This window comes from Gavialis gangeticus, unplaced genomic scaffold, assembly GCF_001723915.1.
Source record: "Gavialis gangeticus isolate Ggan-Ray unplaced genomic scaffold, GavGan_comp1, whole genome shotgun sequence".
NCBI lineage: Eukaryota > Metazoa > Chordata > Crocodylia > Gavialidae > Gavialis > Gavialis gangeticus.
The window spans coordinates 40,892,507-40,912,578 of NW_017729025.1; the positions used below are offsets into that span (position 1 = coordinate 40,892,507).

Here is a 20,072-nt window from a genome sequence, read left to right on the forward strand (position 1 = left end):
ACCCCAGCTGGGCAACGCTTACCCCTGCTCCTGCCCCCTCCCTCACCACAGGGTGTGTTGATCCGCCCTACCCTGCACACCCCTTCCCTCCCCTTTCACCACAACAGAGTTACTAGCTGCACACAGCTGTATTAGAAATCAGATCAGTATTGCCCAGTATGCCTCCTTAAATATCAGCTATCGGTATCAGCCCCCAAAATGTCTTATCGGTGCACCCCTAACAGTTTTAATAAATACAAACAGCTTTGGGGAAGGTGTGCTATTTTTTTTTACCATAAATTGATTTACTGTCTTTAGGTATTTGCAGCATGTGATGAAGACAGCAAAGGATATCTAAGCAGAGAGGACTTCAAGGTTGCTGTAGTAATGCTGTTTGGTTACAAACCCTCAAAGGTATAACTTATTTTACTGTCAAGCTTGTAAGGTTATATTGCTACTTGGAATACCACATCTAATAGGTTCAGTAAAGATGGGCTTTTACTCTTATTAACGAAGCCATGATTGTATTCATGCTCTGTTAACTGCATAAACTGAAAAGACCAAATCGTTATGGTTTTCTCTGGGAAGATCATCACATTCATAATAATTTGACAAAATTATTTCTTGTTCTGAACAGGTGTGTAAGGTGGGCCCAGGAGCGCAGGGAGAGTGTAGCGAGCCTTGTTCTCTTTAAAATGTGATATGAGATAAAAATGAATGTTTTAATATATATCTACTCCATTTATTTTTTTTAGTGAGGCTTTTTCAAATTAAATTGTCATTTCCTTTGAACAAAAATAAGTTCTTGCAAACCTAACTTCTTTCTGCTTCAAGCACAAGGTGGATTTCTCAGACATGCATTATTTGCGTATGTTTACATATGCACAGATAACTCTGGTAATTCACCACTATAGTTATATATATAATTAACTGTTAGTCCAATTCTCCTTTGGCCCTTCTTTTGCTACCCCTCCCCAAATATGAACTCCTGATAATTGTTCACTGCTGGAAAATTTGTCATTATTTGCATTCTCCCTGGAGTAGCAAGTTAACAAGAGCTTACCATATAACAAAAGAGCTGACTAAAAGAAAATACTATATTTCATAGACAATTCTTCCCCCACTTCCCCCTTTAGTTTCTTGAGTGCTAAAAAAAATCTTTTTTTCCACTAAGAAATTGTTAATTCCCATGACTAGATAACTGACAAACAATAGACTAGAACTTTACTAAATGCTACAAAAAACACTTGCCTACAGCTCAAACAGAACAAAGTATAGCTCAAAGGGTAACTCTCTTTCCCCTAAATAAGTCTGGATCAGATCTAATAATTAACTTAGGCCCTTAAAATGGGACCCAGGGAAAATTTAGGTGCCCAAGTCCAGAACTGTGATCCTGATGACCCTGCTTATCTATCACCCAACTCTGAATGTTCCCGAACTCTAGAGGAGTCTTAGGCCATGTATACACAGTCAGCTCACAATGCTCAACTACAGTGGCTTCAAACATGCCATGAAGCTTTGCAGGGGCTGCCTTCTAAAACAGAAATGGTGTAGCTGTATTTACACAGACCATTGGATGGGCTGATTAGCACTACTGACTTAGTGCAGTAATTAGCAGGCCAAGCACCATACTCATTAGTCTGCCAGCATTCCTGTTAAACTACACTGCTTCTGGTTTTGGAGATGTGCCTGGCAACACCACTGCTAGGTACAGTAAGCTTACTGTGTTCACACGGCCTTTTTGATGTTAAAGTTCCCCAGGCACTCAGAGTTGCCCCTCTGCTTATGCCCAAGACAGAGGTGGGTGATGATTTTGGCTGGAGGGCCACTTAACGAGTTTTGGTGAGCTGTCAAGGGCTGCAAGGCGCCCTGCACCAAGTCACCATCTTGGGACAGGAAGTCCCACCCCGTAGCCCCAACCTTTGCTACTGGAAGTCCCTCCCCTTGCCCCTTGAAGTACTCCTTTTGGGAAAGGGGTTTACCATCTTGGAACTGGAAGAAAAAAATTATATACTAAATATCAAACATCCACAATAACGTATTTTAATTTTATTTTTAAAAATATTTTTTCCTGATATGCATGCGTTTGTGTGGTATATATAGAAATGATTGCATCATAACTCACAATAAAGTCTTATTCTTGTATATTGCAGGGGGGATGTGGAGGGGTGGGGGGTATGGGGTTTGTGGAAGGCTGTGGGTGTGTGTGTATGTGGCGTGTGGGGGTATGTGTGGTGGGTAGGTATGGGCGGTTTGTAGGCGGGCGTTTGTGGGGATGTATGGGTGGGTATGGGGTTTGTCAGGGGCTGTGGGATGTGTGGAGGAGAGAGTGGCTGGAGGTGTGGGAGGGTGAAAGTGGGGAATGCATGGGGGGTGTGGGTGAATGTGTGTGGTAGGGTGGGTATACCCAGCAGTGAGTGGGGGCTTCCCCAGAGGTGCACAGATCTGTGTGGCGGAGGGTGTGGGTAGGTGTGGTGTTTGTGGAGTGTGTGTTTGTGTTGGGGACAGTGTGGTCATCAGGTTTGCGGGAGAGGGTTTGTGAGTATGGTGGGGTGTGCATGGGTGCCCCCCCGCACATGCCCCCCTCAGCCAGTTAGCACCCGCCCCTGCCCTGCAACAGTCCAGAGCCCGAGTGCCCTGCAGTCCCTCACTGCCACCCCCAACAGTTCATAGCTCCAGCCCTGCCCCATGCCTATTCTCACCATAGCAGAATTGGAGTAGCCAGAACCCATGCACACAGCTCCTACCCCACTGTGCCCCATGCCTGCTCTGTACTGCCCGTCTGTGGCTCCTCTTGCTGCCCCCTGAACATGTAGCAGAGCTGGGGTGGCTTCATGGCTGGACTGCCTTTCTAGAAAGGCAGTCCAGCCACAGAGCTGCCCCAGCTCTGCTACATGTCCAGGGGGCAGCAGGAGAAGCCATGGATGGGCAGTGCCTAGACCTGGAAGGACTAAGGGACCCGCCGCAGGCCAGATCCAGCCCAGGGGCTGTATTTTGCCCACCTGTGGCATAAGATCAGTGCCATGACAAGGATGTTTGTTGCCTGGGGCAAAGCCCACAGCAGCAGCCTGCCCTTGCCCCGCACACAGCTTTGGGGGGGGCACATCCCCCCCCCCCCCCCCCCCCCCCCCCCCCATCCTTGCCTGGAAATGCACATAGCAGCAGAAGCTGCCATCCCCACGCCCCTGGAAATGACCTGCTTGCAGCTCTATCCCGTGCCTTCCCCTGGCTTGGGAGCACCTGTTGTTGCCCCCTCGCTTCAGCACCCGTGGCAGTCAATCTGCTGGCTCCTCGTTCCCCCCCCCCCGCGCACACACTTTGCTACATCACTTTTTAAGATCATCCATGGTCTAAAACAGGGGCGAGCAATTATTTTGAGCAGAGGGCCACTTCCCAAGTTTTGGCAAGCTGTCGAGGGCCACATTTCCCTCTCTGGTGCAGGGAAGCAGGAACAGCCCCATGGTCCCAGGTCAGAAGCCTCTGCTAGGCAGGGGCTTTTGGTTGGTGGGGCAGGGCTGGGTGGGCCTTGCTGCTGGGTCCTACTGCCAGCTTTCCCTGGGTCCTACTGCCCCTGGCTCTTGTCATCTTTGACAGGCAGCCAGGAGCAAATAAAAATTAATTTTTCTAAATTTTTTAGGGGCCCTGTGGGCCAAATCTGGCCCCCAGCTGTATTTTGCCCACTCCTGGTCTAAAAGATAGGCTGTCCTCAGCCAGCAGTCCCTCACAGGCGTCTTTTGATGGGTGTTCCCCAAATGCATACAATACCACTGGGTTCAACATACCATATAGGGGCAACTATTGTTTAATGAAGAGCTAGAGAAGAAATGAGGTGGTTTGGACAATCACCACTGCTGCCAGGGAACTGTGAAGCTTGGGTTCAGCTTCTTCCTCCTCAGAGAATTCAGACCTGTAATTCGCACATCAGGAGAGCATCTGCTGAATCCTTGAACCCATATCCCATTCTCTTGAATGTAGAAAGGAATGCAAGGTTTGTGAAGCTAAGAAAAGAGAACAGAAGAGATTATGTGACTTCCTGGTCAGTGGTTAAGACACTCATGTGGGAGGGAGTGCTATGATCTAAAAGATAGGCTGTTCTTGTCCTTCCTCCAGGAAGGTTTAATGTTAAGTACAGAAGTAGTCTTGAGGGAATGTATGCATTTTGCTGCTACCTTGACTAAGATGCCTGAAGAATGGATTTGACATGCCCCTGTTCTTAGTGTTTCCCTGCTGACTCTAGTGCTAGATAGTTCCCTCTTTAGCTTGCTGGCTGTTTTGGATCAGATTGAGATACCTAACTCTCCTCATACACTGTCTAAGGAGACTAATATGATGCCTAAAAGTTAAGTGTTAAGCGACTTGTACAAATTTATTCAGCATGACAGAATTACTCCACTTCCAACTGAGTGGAGTTTGTCTTCTGTTGCCCAGGAGCTGGCTAAAGGAGTTTGGACACACTCTTGTGCCATTAGTTGGCTGTAAAGTACATTTAGCAGCTGCTGTCTTCCCAGAGTATATTTCAGGCTCTGGCAGTAGATGCTATAGTGAAACCACATGATGTTGCCAGAAGTGCATGGATGTACACGTGCTCTGGTGGCTTGGTGTTGGTACCTCTCTGTTGTCAGAACTTCTTGCTGCCAGACCAGGTAAGTGTGGATAGATGGCTAACTACTGTATTGTATCTGGCCCAAGTGACTATACTCAGGGACTACAGTAACAACCCTGATCTCCAAATGTCCAAAGCATCCTGAGATGGTGGCAAGTTCTTTCAGCTCTTTTCCAGGGCAACAGGAATTGGTTGCAGGTAATTGACATGTCTTAGGTTGAGGTAAAATTGTCTCGTCAAGCACAAAGCAACACAATAATGTTGATTTGCAAATAGAAGTGCCCAAAGCAAATTCACCTGTAAAAACATTTTATGCAATGTTAAAGGAAAAATTACAACATTCTTTAGTTTTAAAAATAAAATAGATTTTGCCTGAGCAGTATGTTTTTCTGAGAAAATATTAAGTTACATGTAATAACATGAAAAAATTGCATACAAAATGTTGATTTAAAATACAAAATTGTTCTTAAATTATAAGAATGTCATATGCATTTTAAAAGTTAAATTTTGGGGGTTTATGTTTTCTAATACCTGGTGTCACAAGATATCACACACTTTACTGGGTGATATACAAAGTAAGCAATGAATTTCTTAGTGTGGTGTGCTATCCTGATAGAGTCAGGATATCCTTTATAGTCTGTTTTTTTCAGAATCATTTTATCTACCTATGTTGACAAACATTTTAAATAAAATACTATTTTTATAAAAATAATTTTAAAACAGGAATTGCAAACTAATTGCCATTAAAATAAAATTTTTAGTAAAATATTAGATCTTATTCCCACGATGGGTTAAAATGGGAAGAAATAAGACCAATCATTTTTCCTAGAATAACATTTCTATATATTTTGTCAGCACATAGATACTAACACAATAGCTGCCTTGGATTCACTATCTTGGTGGAATGAATTGCAATTAAAAAAGATTTTGTATGCAGAGCATTTTCCTCAATGTTTTGTCAGTTTCAGTAATCACCATATTGTGGGATGAATACTAAAGTATGAAATGGACTCTCTCAGTTTTCTGAAGGCAGCTATCTGTAACTGGGATGAAAAGAATTTTCACTTCTAGACATCTGATGTGCTGACCTCCTTCCCTTCCCTCCCCACCCCCAGTTATCTGGGCTGATTAAAATGCTCTAGAAAGAGTCTTCTTAATAGTCAAACTGTTGCAGTTAAACTGTCATTAGTATGCCAATTCAGCATATTAAGTTACAAACCAGGGATAAAACACCTTTAAATAAGCAATGGTGTAACAAAAGCATCACAATTAATCTATAGATGATACACCACCAGTCACTGTTCTCAACCACATTCTCCTAGCCCCCAGAAACAGCATAGTAAAATGGGTCTCAGAGGAAGATTCATCCAGTATATTGGCTGGTAGAAGGATTCTTAACATACAGGGTGTTGGATCCTGTGTTGAGCTCTCCTTTTTGTCTATTGGCGTCTTAGTATATTGAACCTATTCAGTCTAATCTTCCTAAGACTTATTAGCCTCCAGCACTAGCTCTTTCTTTGGCTTACATAGAGGGCAGGGCACAGTTGCACCTTATAGACTTAACAAATTAGAGAGTCACAGATCTTTTCTAAGCAACAAAACTTACACATCTCTGAATTAATTATTTTATAAGGTGCACCTGTGCCTTGCCTTTTGCTTGACTTCATACTAACATGACTAATTACCTCTATGGCTTTTGTTGCACACTTCCTGGACATAAAGTTTGCTTGTTACCTATTTGTGCACCACATGTACTGCAGATGCTTGAGTAGCTCAGTCCCTTTTCCAGACACCATGCCTTATGATGGTCTGTGGTTTACAGTTTACCTTTCTAGTGACATGTGCTAGTTCAAATGCATATTACACATACTATGTGTAATTTCTGACATAATTATGTTTTCCTTTCTTTATCTCTTGTGATATCTAGATTTAACTAAAATGAACAAACTTCCTATATACTTCTTCTTAGCTCAGTTTCTCTAGCACACTGAATCGTTCTTTGAGATTTGTTTAGAATCCTCTACAGTTCCTGTTGCTGGTAGGTGTTGTAAGGCTTCGGTCCTTCTCGGGTCGATGCCTTGTTCCCTAGCAATGTCAGGGTGAAACTGCACCCTGGGGCCCCCTAGATGGTTACAGGTGCTGCCCCTACTCACCTGCCATGTCTTTGATGTTGATTGATTGGGAGGCAGTCCCTGTCGGTGGTCCAAAAGGTGGCTAGACTCTGGTCTTTCTTCATGGGGCTCCAAACCTCCCCTTTACCCCACCCTTACCACATCCATGGCCTTGGAAGATGCTGCTCCCTGCAGCCTTCCTTGGAATGATCTCTTCTCATCCACGCTACCCGCCTCTACCTGGGTTAGGTCTTTCTGGCCGTCAGTTTTTCCCAGGTTGATCCCTGGCCTCCAGATTACCTTTCGAGCAAACTAAATCTGCCCCGGCCTGGGATAACAGTAACTTAGAATAACTCTCACCGCAACAAAAGGTATTAGGCGTCTGCCGGCGGGCGCCTAGGATGCTGGCTCCCAGGATCCCTCTGACTAGGAGCTAATCACTCCTGTTCCTACCACCTGGTGGTACTTGCCACTTCCTTGTAGGGCTCTGATACAGCTGCTGCCGGCTCCTCGCTCTTCACTGGGCTACCCGCGGGGCTCAGCCATCGCTTGTTGCCCCTCCCCGTCGCGGTACCTGATTACTCTGCTGTTGTGAGGCTCTGCTTGGACCAGTCATAGAGAACCGCTTCTCTCCGCTGTAGCTCTCCAGCAACCCTTGGCTCCCAGAGCCCAATTCCTTGCTCCGCTTCCTTCCCCGCAATGGGGGCCATGGCCGCCTGGCTCCGCTGCCTGCGTCTCCCGGCCGGCTGACTCCTCTTCCAGCTGCTCTTTGAGCAGCCCACACACCTCTGAGGCCCCGCCCCCAGGACTTGCCAATTCACAGGCTCAGGCAGCTCCGGAACTGCTGAGCCTGCACCGGCATTTCCCTGCAGCTGCCACTTGTCTCCACCCCGTGGTAAGTATCGGGGCTTGTTGGGAGGGATCCAGGGCCATGTTGGGGAGGCTTTTGCCTCCCCTCTGTCAGTTCCCTTCCTGCATATAGCTGCTGCTTCAAGATATGAAGTTTGTCTTCTGCTCTCTGCCAGAATGGGCCAGTATGAAGTACTTCCTTTTATAACTCCCAAACCAAATTAGGAGTTATAATAATAATAATAATAATAATAATTGTAACAGCAACAGTTATTACAGTCATTTATCACAGATTTTACTCTTGTAGGGCACAGCTCCTTACTCGTGTAAGTAGGCCCTTGCCACCAGGTGATGGGCAAGCCAGTGATAGCCTTTTTGCATTGAGCAAACAGTTACCTCAGGATGCAGTTGACTATTTTTTTGCAGAGTAACTTTAGACTCTTATAATGAGGCTGTGTGTCATATTTTCAGTCTATTTTTGTACAGAAAAAATAATTTTCTCCATAGGAATTATGTCATTTGTCAACACTGCTTGGCAGCTGGTCCTGTTCAGTTTCATAGGCAATCAGACCTAACCAGGTGATAAGTTTCTTAGTTACCAGCCCAACCATATAGAATCAGTTTTCTCAGTTTGGCCACCTCATTTATTATGTCCATTAAGTTGCTCAGGCACACCTATTCAAACATTAGTGAATCTAGTCCAACTCAGATGGGCAGGTGCCACTCCCCTGTATATAAATCAAAACACAGTAAAAGGTTGTTGTAAGACATGGTCAATTCATAAAATTGAGCTGGATTGCAGTAGTTGTACTTAGATCCCCTATGTCTTCACATGGGAACTTTAAGAATGGAGGTAGAAAATGGGAGTTCCCAGAAGATTTTCTCCAATTTGTCCTCATGTTTAAAAAAATACCCTACATATTTATTTGTACCTCATTCTGCTGTTTCAGCGTATACATTCCAAGGAAACATCCTTTTAGAAATAATTTGTTTCAAGATTGACTGTTGAAAGAGCAAATTCTTCCTTTGTTTAAAGGAAATGGCTAATTTGGACACAGTACCCACAACATACATACATACTGAACTTTATACACAAATAGTTCTTTTAAAGTCAGTAGGCCTATTCACTTTGAAGTATTGGTCTTAGTAACAGAATACTTTACAGGATAATCTGTTCTTACAAGACCAGAATTGAAGTGAAGTACAGTTAGTATAAACTGAAATACATATAGTGGTCCAAATTTATCACTGGTACAAGAAAGGTGCCTTGCATTGCCTGCTATATTTTTTCTGTTCCAGGTGGAAGTAGATTCAGTGATGGCTTCTTTACAACAAAAAAATTCAGGTACCATTCAAATAATTTTTTCCATTTTTTGTACTCTTCTTATTCATGATTTCTGATATATAAAACTTAGATTATATAGAAATTTAAAAAACTTGATCTAAATTAACGACAAATGAGTTGACTCAGTTTGCGGGCTAGAAGCTGGCTATAGAAAAAAATAAAACTAACTGGTTTATTTTCATTTTCCCAACTGATAGAAATTCAGGAAGTAAGCAAAATTTGCATTGGTAAAGGATTATCATTATTTAACAGTGTCTGTTTAATGCTGCTCCATCATTTGGTGGTTGGGGAGGTAAGGAGTAGTAGAATCGTCTCTGTAAGTCTTAATCCAGGAGCAAATAGGGTATTAGTTCTTTACCTGGATTTTTGTGTGGAAATAGGTACACCTGACCAACAAACAAACAAAACATTGTAGTGACACTCACATGGCTTTTTAAGTGTCCAGGAAGTAGTTGGAGATCTATTTTACCTAGAAGGATGCCTTTTGATGTAGAGAAGAAACTCTGTGCGCTTTAATAGTAGCAGATAATTTGCCATCACTAAAAGATCAATGAATGGGTGGCACTGTACTTCAGAAGTAATTCCATAAAAGGAAAAGTGTGCATTTTAATCTTCTAGTCAGGTATGTTACTCTGAAACAGAAAAACATAAAGGAGTGGCAGTCTGTCTTGCTTTTTTTAAGGTTTCACTTTCATAGTTATCTGATTGCATTGCTTATGCAAGCAAGTTTAGTACGAATTGACAACCTCTGTTAAAACATGCTTATAAAGAGCTCAGTATTTGAAAACAGCATGTCTTTGTAGTGCTAGAAATTGAGAATTAATAGTTTTTTAATGTGATGCTTTCATAAAGTAACAATGAAAGAAACATTGGAAACTTGTATGCTCATAGCTTAAAGTTTGAATTGAGACAGCAGATGGAGCTGAAGGACCTGTATTTCTAAGCCACTTAAGAAAGTTAGGTTACAGAAAAGTTGTAAGAAAAGCAAAGCACAGAGCTCTTGTTATGTTGTTTTGTTTAGAAAATCCCTGGAGAATACAGTGACATTGTCCTTCAAAAATTACTTCAGCTGTATGTAGTACTATGAGGAGAAGGATTAGACTTATGTGGGAATTGTGAATTGGAATTTTATTTATTTTGGTGGAGATTTATGCTTTTAAAACCTAAGATTTAGTATTTACATAGTAAAAAACTCTTTGCCCTTTCAGAAATACCATATAGTTAATTAGGGTAGAATTTAGAAAATAGGTTTGTATTCCAAGTCCTTTTTAGCCAATTGAAAGAAAAATCAGGTAAACTTAAAGAAAATGTAAAACTCATTTTTTAAAGTAAGTGGCGTAACCAATGCAGTGTAGCCATGTACTTTTATTAGGAGACTTCTAGGAAACCATACCTGAGGCTATAGAGCATTTCAGAGAGATCACAGAGTGCTGGGAATGGGGCTAGATATATTATCTATGTAATATCCTCTACATCTTTATCCATGGAATGCAAGTGTTATTGACTTTGGCAAGACTGTCTTTGATCTGCTCTCTGAGCCCAAAGAACTACAATTTGGCAACTAAAAAGAATGAAATAAATGAAAAAAAATATACAGAAGATTTATATTAAAGAATGGTAGAAGAAAAAAAGCTAAATGGAAATAGAATTTAAAATTAGCCTGAATATTATCAATTCTATTAGAATATTTCCAAATAACTTTTCCTGCAGAAAACTATTGTTTCCACTTTTTTCTCATATTACTTAATATAATCAAATTTTATATTGCCAGATTTATGCATATTTGCAGGGGGAAATAAAACTGATATTATTTTTGTGGGGCAGGTATATTCACATTTTTCATCTTCGTAGGTGTGTTACTTGAAGAGTTTTTAAACCTTATGACTACAAAGAAGTCGGCTCAGTTGTATCACAGTGAAATAAGACAGATATTCACAGCTTTTGACATGCAATGTAAGTGTTTCTTCCCCGTGGAATATTTTAAGAGATTTTGGAGCAAATGTACAAAATACAGCATTAATGCAAAATAAAATGTGCTTGGGAACATTTAGGGCACTGCATAAGTGAAGTAAGTTAATGATAGCGTTACAGGTATCTGATTAACAGAGGCAGGGACACGAGGCAGTTGAGGCCAGTAGCAGGTTACAGGGGTGTGTGTATTTCACTGGGTGCTCTCTAGCTGATGAAGAAAATTCTTTAACTTTTCATATGTGCTGCCCATTGTAACTACCTTCATGCAGTGGTGAGGTTACAGCCTCGCTCAGCTTACAGGTGCTCCCTCATATACTGGTCTTCTATTCCACTTATGCACCCATGCCACTTACTTTGCAAGTTTTTCTCCAAAAGGTGGGTATGGATCTTTTTTTCCCTCTCCTAACTGACCAATGGGTGAGAGCTAAAGCAGAAAGATGTTCTCTGGTTCATTCCAGTGCTAGGTGTGGTGGTTCTTCTTTTCTGGTAGATAGATTCCTTTTTTTCTTCTCTGTATCAAAGAAAACAGCTTGAGCACCAGCAAGGCAGTGGGCATATAATATACCCACGATCCCTTGCTACACTATCTTCCTACTTCAGTTGAAACAAGAGCATGATGAAGTATAGGAAAGAGCCAGTCAAGTATCCTCTGTAGCCTTTTGCTCTGAACTGCATGTAGTAACTTTAGAAGTCATCTCCCCAGCAAGAGACTAAGTGCAACAGCACTTAATTTTGCTCATTATATCTGGGTTTGCCCATTGTATCTCCCCTTTGCTTCTCACTGGGCACATCTACACGTGACACTACGTCACCATAGCAATGCATTATGGTGATATAGCATCCGCAGGCATCTACACATGACCCACAGCTACTTTGCCATAGCAACATGCTCCCTAGGTATAGCACACCACTACAGCGAAGTAGCTGCTAAAAATAACTGCGCTACACATATGGTGCAGTACGGGCTGTTACTGTGCTGTGATTTAGTACTTCCAAAAGGAAGCATTAAATCATGGCGCAGTAACAACGTCTCCATAGAGACACGGGCAGACATGCCAATCCTGTTTGAGTTAGCCTTCTTTTTAGGAAGTCATAATTGTAAATGGACATTCTTTTCTCTTAGATGATGTACTAATGTTACATATTCAGTATGTAGACTTCAAATGAGTTGTGAAGGGAAAATTCATTTACATACAACTGGAGAGCAGTTGTTAATTAGGAAGTACGGCAAGAAAAGCTGAAACGTGTTGAAAATAACTTGTTATATTTTAAAGTCTTTATTTGAAAGCTTCCCTGGTATGAATCTGTTTTTAAAAACTAATTCATTATAAAATAAGATAAATATGGCTGTTGCTGGTTCTATGAACAAAGTTCTTAGTAGTAGGCAGTAAATTGCCAGTACAAAAATCACTTTGGATTGTTCCTTATTCTAACCCCTCTATATGCATGCTGGAACTTTCTTAAAATATTTGGTTTGCAATTACAATAACAACTTCAAAGAATGCATTTAGAGCCTCTGAATCTACTGTATAGACATATAAATATATTAAATATTTAGTTTTTGAGCAGGTATAAAACTTTTTAACATCTTTATTTTTTTCTCATTGAAAAAGGTAGAGGATTTCTGACTTTGGAAGATTTCAAAAAGGCCTTTGATTCCGTTGCTCCAAAATTACCCAAAAGAATCATAATTGAAGCCTTCAGGTAAGTCTAACACAAAGATCTCAATTCTCATTCTTATATAACAGTCTTATTAATCTATTTGAATTGAGTGAAAATTGTTCTAGAATGGTAAATTATGTGTTTCAAAGCAAGGCAACAAGCATCAACACTTGAATATCGAGAGTATCCTTGTATGTATAAGAAAACATTCAAGGAATGTTTAGATGATGTGCTCAGGTCCCTTCCGACCCTAGAAACTATGAAAAGGGATGTTTCTGTTTTTTGAATATATACTGTTCAGTCTGCTTAAGCAGTATGAAATATGGAAAAACAATTGTTAGCCTACGATGTCTCTTCAGAAGTCCAGAAATACTCACTCTTGCATTATTCTGACTTGGAAACTGAGAGGAGGACTTCAGAGCTATCATAAGGGACTGTAGGAAAAAAAATTAAGCCTAAAAATATCTTACAAGCCGAAAGTTTAATTTACAAAGGGGACTTGGGTAATTTGGGAACTTTTTATTCTAAATCTGCCCTCATAATTCAAAAGTATTTAGGGAATTCATGTATTAGGAGAGGTGTTTCTTCCGTTCACTTCAACTACACGTTTTGAATGATTTTGGAAATGTCTGCTGCTCTTTGTGACTTGTCACACAATCTGAGTCCCAAGATTACATTCTAGTGTTATGAAAATGAAGTTTTGTTTGAACTAATATAGTTCTCTATATAGTTCATTCCTAACTTCCTCCCCCCACCAAAAATTAATGAAAATGTTGCAGTAATAGTAGTATGCATTATATTGAGCATTAATGAATTTCAGGTATATAGTATGTCTATTTGATATCTTTTGGAATCTATTCATAAATTAATTAAAGATGACTATCACAGTAGAGGAGGAATCAGTTGTATCTACAGAATATCATAGAATCAAAGGACAGGAAGGGACCTGTAAGATCATCATGTCCAGCCCTCTGCCATGGGCAGGAGGTTATATTGGCCTCAAACAAGTTCAACAAGGTGTTTGTCCAGCTTCCTCTTGGACACCTCCAAGGATGGCAACTGTACTACCTCTGCTGGGAGCATGTTCCAGATTCTAGATACCCTTACAGAAAATAAGTTTTTCCTTATGTCCAACCTTTTTATTTAACTAGGTTGTGCCAGTTGGTCCTCACCCTACCAAGGGGTGCCTTTCTGAATTGTTGCTCCACTAGATCTTGGTGCTCACCCTTGACATACTTGTTGACAGCTATCAAGTCACCTCTTAGTCTTTTGCTCAGACTGAACAAACCCAGTTCCCAGAGTCTCTCCTCATTGGGCCTGTTCTCCAGGCCCCAGTTATATGGGTGGCCCTTCTCTGTACCCTTTCAAGCTTATCCACATCCTTCCTGAAGTGCAGTGCCCAGAACTGGACACAGTACTCCAGCTGTGGCCTCACCAGTGCCGAATAGAGGGGAAGGAGCAGTTCTCAAGTTCTGTTCACAACACATCGGCTGATAATTAAAATAGGGTGGAGGAAATATGAGTGGAATGACTCCGGAGTAACTAGTGTGTTGAAAAACCCTCTTATCTTGCTGCATTAAATATTTAAACATGTCACGGTAGGGGCAATTATTTAAAAACAAATATTTTCAGGGATTTTTTTTTATAGGATAGAGTTCATTGCAAGTATGTGTATAAAACAAGTTATCAGACTGACGTGAAGCTGAGCTATTTGAAAACCACAAATGCTTTTTATGGTACATCTTATGTTACAGTAAGAAAGAATGCAACAATCCCAATTATTATAAAAAGAAAAGATATATATTGTTAATCATGCCTTGAAAAATTTTGAAAAAGCTGCTTTTTGTGTTCTTCATTGCTGTTATTTTGAAGACGTGGCACACAAGTGAATGATTATATATAGCCAATGCTGGCTTGAGGCAGTGGGCCTTGAGGATGTTTCATTTAAGGTTTTGTGTTTGGTATATGAAGTAGCTAATACTTGATTTCTTCCATGCTGTAATTGCTTAAAATTCTTCTTTTGTTATGTAACAAACACGTATGGACTTTTTTTAACATCAATATTGGTTAAAGTAAAGTATTACTATTTTTAGTATTTTATTCTGTGCTTCTTGATATACTGTTGTGTTGTTAGTTATTTTGAGAAGTATTAAATACAGTGAAAAGTGTCTCAGAAACTGTAAAACCCAGAAACCTACTTAAGCCAGAAAATTTCTGTCCTAGTGTGCCTTAGTGGGAATTCAGGATAAACTGTCTGATGGGGAAATGGAAAGAAAGGCAGGTTTCTAGCTTTTACTGTTTCCTTCTTTGTCTGGTTTCACTGTCCTGTGGTGCTTTTTTGGCAGCAGGGATGTGCCAACCTGCAAGCTGCCCCTTCTTGTTGGTGCTGCCATATCTCCATTGCTGCTCAAGCTGCAGCAGTGGGGAAAGAACAGCCTGCAAGCTCTCTCAGCCATGGCTGATTGCATGGAGGTAAGGGTGACGGAGCTCCCTGCAAATAGCAGCAGGATCTGATTGGGTGATGTAGACCCGCTGCCCCCACCTTAACCTCTGCTGTTGGTTAGAGGGAGGCCCCAGTTCTGCAAGGAGTAGTGCTGTAGGGCAGCAGTGTGTGTCGGTGTGGTGGGGAACTGACCTGCAGCCAGAACAAGCTGGGTGCAGTGGTACAGCCAGCCGAATTAGAGCTGTGTCATCTATGCCACCCTAATCCCCTCTCCAGCTCCCCCACCCTCTGTCCTCCCTGGTCCTACCATTCTAGTGATTGGTGGTACTGGGCAGGGGGTTGCACTCCCCAACTGGTAGGCAGGCTATTAGGGTGCCAGGGGGAGAGAGCACTTCTGCTCCTCTTGAAAGACAGTAACCTGTCTAAACTGGAACTTTTTCCTGTTCTGGTGCAATTCTATCTTCAACAGGTTTCACTGTGTATTCACACTTGGGTTTACATTTAGTTTCTAAGTCTGTTGGGCCTAGTCCTACTTCCAATGAAATCAAGATCAAGATTCGGTCTCTCACATGGCAGAATATAACAGAATGAGTGAGGAGAGAACAAAGTTTTCTGGTGTGGCATTTCATTGCTGAAGGAAAAGATGGGGGATCATGCTTTTTTTCATTGATACATAACACCTACATTTTAATACTGAATAGCTGGAAAAAGTACTTCGTTGTATATTTTTTACAATAAGAAGGACAATGTCATAAATTGTAGTCCTGACTGTAAGGTATAGCAAAACATAGTGATCAAGATGTGTCATGCTGCAGTATTGGCAAGTAATACATGTATTAAATTTGTGTATTTGTTAATATGATATGATATTTGTATTATGCTCTTCTCTAACTTTCTCGCTCAAATTGAAGTTGGCTATGCTTTTGGACTGCAATTCATAAGATTATTTTTCACCTAATTCCAATTGCATAAGAACAGATTTTACCACACTATGTGAGTATCAATTTATTCTGAAATCAATAAAGTAAACCTGTATTCTAAGGACTATCTTAATCTTAAGATATCATGGCTCGAAAGCTACAGTAAACCAAATGATAGAGTAAAGCCATGGATAAGTGGGCTAAACACTGAATATATTTGCCAAAAGAATCAATACAGTTACACCACAAAATCCAGATGCCACACACACAGAAAAATAAACAGAGCAACATATGTTTTCATATATATAGTTTTAAATATTCTGCTTATGTATATTAATGTTTTTTATTTATCCCCTCTCTTTAATGAAAGATCAGAATTGAACTCTCTGGGCTAGATTTAATGTTAAAAGCAAGTGTAAATTGCTCTGTATTTTTTGTTTAAAAAAAAAAAAAAAACGGTTAAAGCAGGACTAGGTATAAGGTGTATAGCAGTTGATGTTTTGATGACTAAGAGGAGGGAACTCAATGACAAATTTGTTTAGACTGGAAAAAAAGAAGAACTTAATAAGTACTCTTTGGCTAGGTATAGACATTCAAAAAACCTGAGATGGAATCAATCTTAAGTTACACTTTTCTGCAAGCAGCATAATTTAGATCGGTAGTGAACGGAACACACATTCACCCTTTGGTGGAGGGGCAAATCTGAGATTAGGTTCTGCCATTTTTAAAGGAGTGTATGCATGCCAAACTTGTTCCATTACAGGTATAGACCAGTTTCCAATCACTTATACTGGTTATTCTGTACCTGGCCTTTGAGTCTACATGAAATTATCATCTTAATAACTTTTCTTTTAACTGATTTCTTAATTTGTATGGCTGCAAGTTCAGAGATTCTGTCTCTAAACCAGTAGTTCTCAACCTTTTTAGATTCGAGGCACGCATCAGAAAGTGCCAACTCTTAGTTTTCACTTTTCTTTTACTACAAAATAAATAAATAAAATAATAATAAGGAAATTCTTCTGTTGCAAAGAACTCAAAAAGACTACAACATAGCAGAATGTTTTTATACTATGGAATCTCAGGGCACCTATACATGAGCAACGATTAATCGAGTCTGCTGGAGTGGGGCAATTACCACATTCCAGCAGACTCCAGCGTTTTGTGTATCAGCATCCCTGTGCTTAAAAATGGTGGTGGGGGCGCTTTATCTAATGCTTATTTGACAAGCTTTAGATAAAGCACCCTTGCCACTGTTTAAGTGTGGGGATGCTGATACATGGGATATGCCAGGCACTTTAATTCAAGCAACTCTTAGAGCCACTTTAATTAAAATCCCTCCCCCGCCCCACACTCTCAAAGCACATGTATAATCACACTCAGAATTTATCTTGTGAATCATGTTTGTACCCCTAACAGTGCTAACATTGCATGGCACCCTGTAGCACCCTTGAAAGGATCTCAAGGCATCTCCAGGTGTCATTGTACCCAAGTTGAGAATCACTACTCTAAACCATTTCACATTCTGTTGGGTCACTGCTAATTTTATAAAGGTGTATTGTGGAGATTTAAGATTTTTCTTATAAATTAAATGAAGTAAAAATGGTGTAAAAAAAAAAAAGTCACTGAAACTGTTTTTGATGAACCAAGACACACACGTGCATGCTGTTTAAAAAAAAAAAAATTAGAGGACCAGACTTTTAATGCCTACTTGGACTCCCTGGTTATGACACATAGCAGGGCAAGCTTTTCCTGCTGAAGAATAACTCTCTCAATGTATTATTTTTAGTAGAAATGAATAAAAGTTCATTAGTCACCCAAGCTATACAAAGCTTAGATAGATGTGTATAGGTAATTGTAATGAAGTAAGGATGAAATCCTAACTCGATTGAAAGCCATGAAAATTTTTCCACTCAATTTAGAAGTTTCAGGATTTCAACCCAGACATAAGGCATGTCTGGGTTTATAAATGTCAGATATTTCAAAATAAATTAAAAGCTAACTTCAAAAAAATACACATACGTTGTCTGGCTTAAAAATAAATGATCATCAAAAAAAAGACTACCATAATTTTTAATGTTAAGAATTACACTTTCAAGTCCAGATGTAACTTTTAAACCCTCCAAAGTGTATGTAACCATACCCACAGAATGTACATGCTAAGATAATAAAAATACAGGTTTTGAACATACAGTTACATGATTCTTCATGTACAAAACTGCTAATATAAAGATGCTTACATATTTTGTGCTACTTTCCATATGCCTGATGCCTTAAATAAATGGCTTGGATTTCAATTTCTATTTTTATTACTATCAAAATACACTTTAAAACTTTAGTATGATGAATATAAACACTGGATTATGAAGCAAAGAGTACATTTCAAACTTACCTATGTGAAAATTGACAGTTAATACCTATGCTTCATTTTAATACTGGGCATAAGGTATGTTTCTGAATGTGAAATAATGAAAAAAAATAGATCAGATTACTTAAATTTGTGGTAGAACTTCACCATTGGGTGGTGCTAAATGCTCTGTTTGAAAAAATAACTGAGGGATGCAGTAGATTCAAAAGTTTTACTAAATATAGTGCGTAGTTTTGTTTAGTTAATTTTTATCTGATCCTGTTTCTTTCAACAGTCTGAATTACAGGCAAATAATGTAAAGTTCACTAAGGCTTACAAAAACAAGAGTTATATTTGATCATGTTAATTAATCTTAGATTGTGTGCAAATATTATAGTAGCCTTTCAGATACATTAGGCAAAATGCATATTAGATGCTTCATTACATACGTGGGACACTGTGGCAGGACAGAGCCTGGGCTCCCTTTTCCTTTCTGAACTGCATTGGTCCCCTGTTCATAGAACCTATCCTCAGCTTGTCTTGCCTTGGACGCAGGCCTGTCTGTGTACCAACCCCATTAATTGGGCATGGGGTCTCACCCCTCAGGGAAGTTTTCCCATTTGGCCTCTCGGCTTCCTGGCTGTCTTTTAGGCGGGTCTTACATGACTGTGCCTGTTCTTCGAGATGGTCTTTTCCTGTCTCCACGTCCTGTACCCGAGCCCTCAACTCCTCATTTTCCTGTTTCCGGGTCTCTAGCTCCCCTTCAAGGGACCTGTATTGATTCCATAGCACCTCGTGGCTAGTCAGTGAAAGCTTTTACACTTTTTCCATCTCCTGTATTATCACCTTGTTATTTCTCTTTATTTGAGCATGGTTTTCATTCAGATCTTCCTGAAGCCGTTTAACTGAGTGTTCGGCCTCCAAACACCTCTCCTGCCACCTCTTTAGGTCCTTGTACAGCTCTTCTATGCTACCCGCTTGGCTGCGGACTTCCCTTTGTAGGACTCCTACTAGGTTCCTGGCCTCTTCCAGCCCCTGTGGCGTCTCCTGCTGTCCTACTCTCCGAGTTCTCGGCCTCTACCGCCGTTAGTCGCCCGATTTGTCTCCCTACTCCCTCTCTCTTACCAGATGGTACCGGTTGTTCTGGTACTGCCACTTTTGCCTCAGCCCTCTCTTCCGGGCCTTGGCTAGCGATGGCTCTTGCTCTAATCAGAATGCTTTTTCCCCACAACTGTTCCCTTCCAAATTGCCAGGCAAAGTTTTTTTGTCCCTGGCCTTCCAAAAAACCTCTTGCTGAGCCGTGATTGCCCTGACCTTGCCTTCCTGGTTCAGGGCCTCAGCCTTTGCTACCGACTTCCAAGCAATGGGTATACTCCCTCCACACCACCACCAAACTGTGGTACGACTGTCTTTCTGTAAACATCCATCTCTATTCTGGCCCTTGGGTTTGATTCCCCTCTTCAGGGACACGGGGTCCTTCCTCGTGCACGGCCGGCCTTTCCCGGCCAATGCACCACTGTGGCAGGACACGACCCAGGGGTGCCGTGACCTCCCCTAGCGCCCCCTGACTACCGTGTCAAGCCAGTGTCAATGCCCCCTCACCAATCTCGCCCGCCACATCTTTGATGGTTTAAATGTTTAGGGGAGGCTGCCTTTTCTATTTGCTTTGACTCGGTACCTTGATGTCCAGTTGCCCCAGTGCACTCTAGCGTTAGGGGCTACCCCTAAGTCCTAGCGTTGCTCGCGCTCACGCCCGCACTGGGGCCTTGCTCACGCTCACGCCCGCACTGGGGCCTTGCTCGATAGGGCTCAGGCGGCCTCGGCCTTACCTGGCCCTCAGGACCC

General features: G+C 41.1%; 1 protein-coding gene across 4 annotated transcripts in view; it reads left to right on the forward strand.

The window, feature by feature from the left end:
• Window positions 1–20,072, forward strand: part of EFCAB11 (EF-hand calcium binding domain 11) — a 210,871-nt gene that overhangs the window by 7,974 nt on the left and 182,825 nt on the right. For all 4 annotated transcript variants that reach the window (XM_019518673.1, XM_019518675.1, XM_019518672.1 and 1 more), the window contains exons 2-5: window positions 298–393; window positions 8,842–8,887; window positions 10,739–10,840; window positions 12,472–12,562. In XM_019518673.1, the coding sequence (XP_019374218.1) occupies window positions 298–393; window positions 8,842–8,887; window positions 10,739–10,840; window positions 12,472–12,562 (335 nt within the window). The remainder of the gene's footprint in view (window positions 1–297; window positions 394–8,841; window positions 8,888–10,738; window positions 10,841–12,471; window positions 12,563–20,072) is intronic.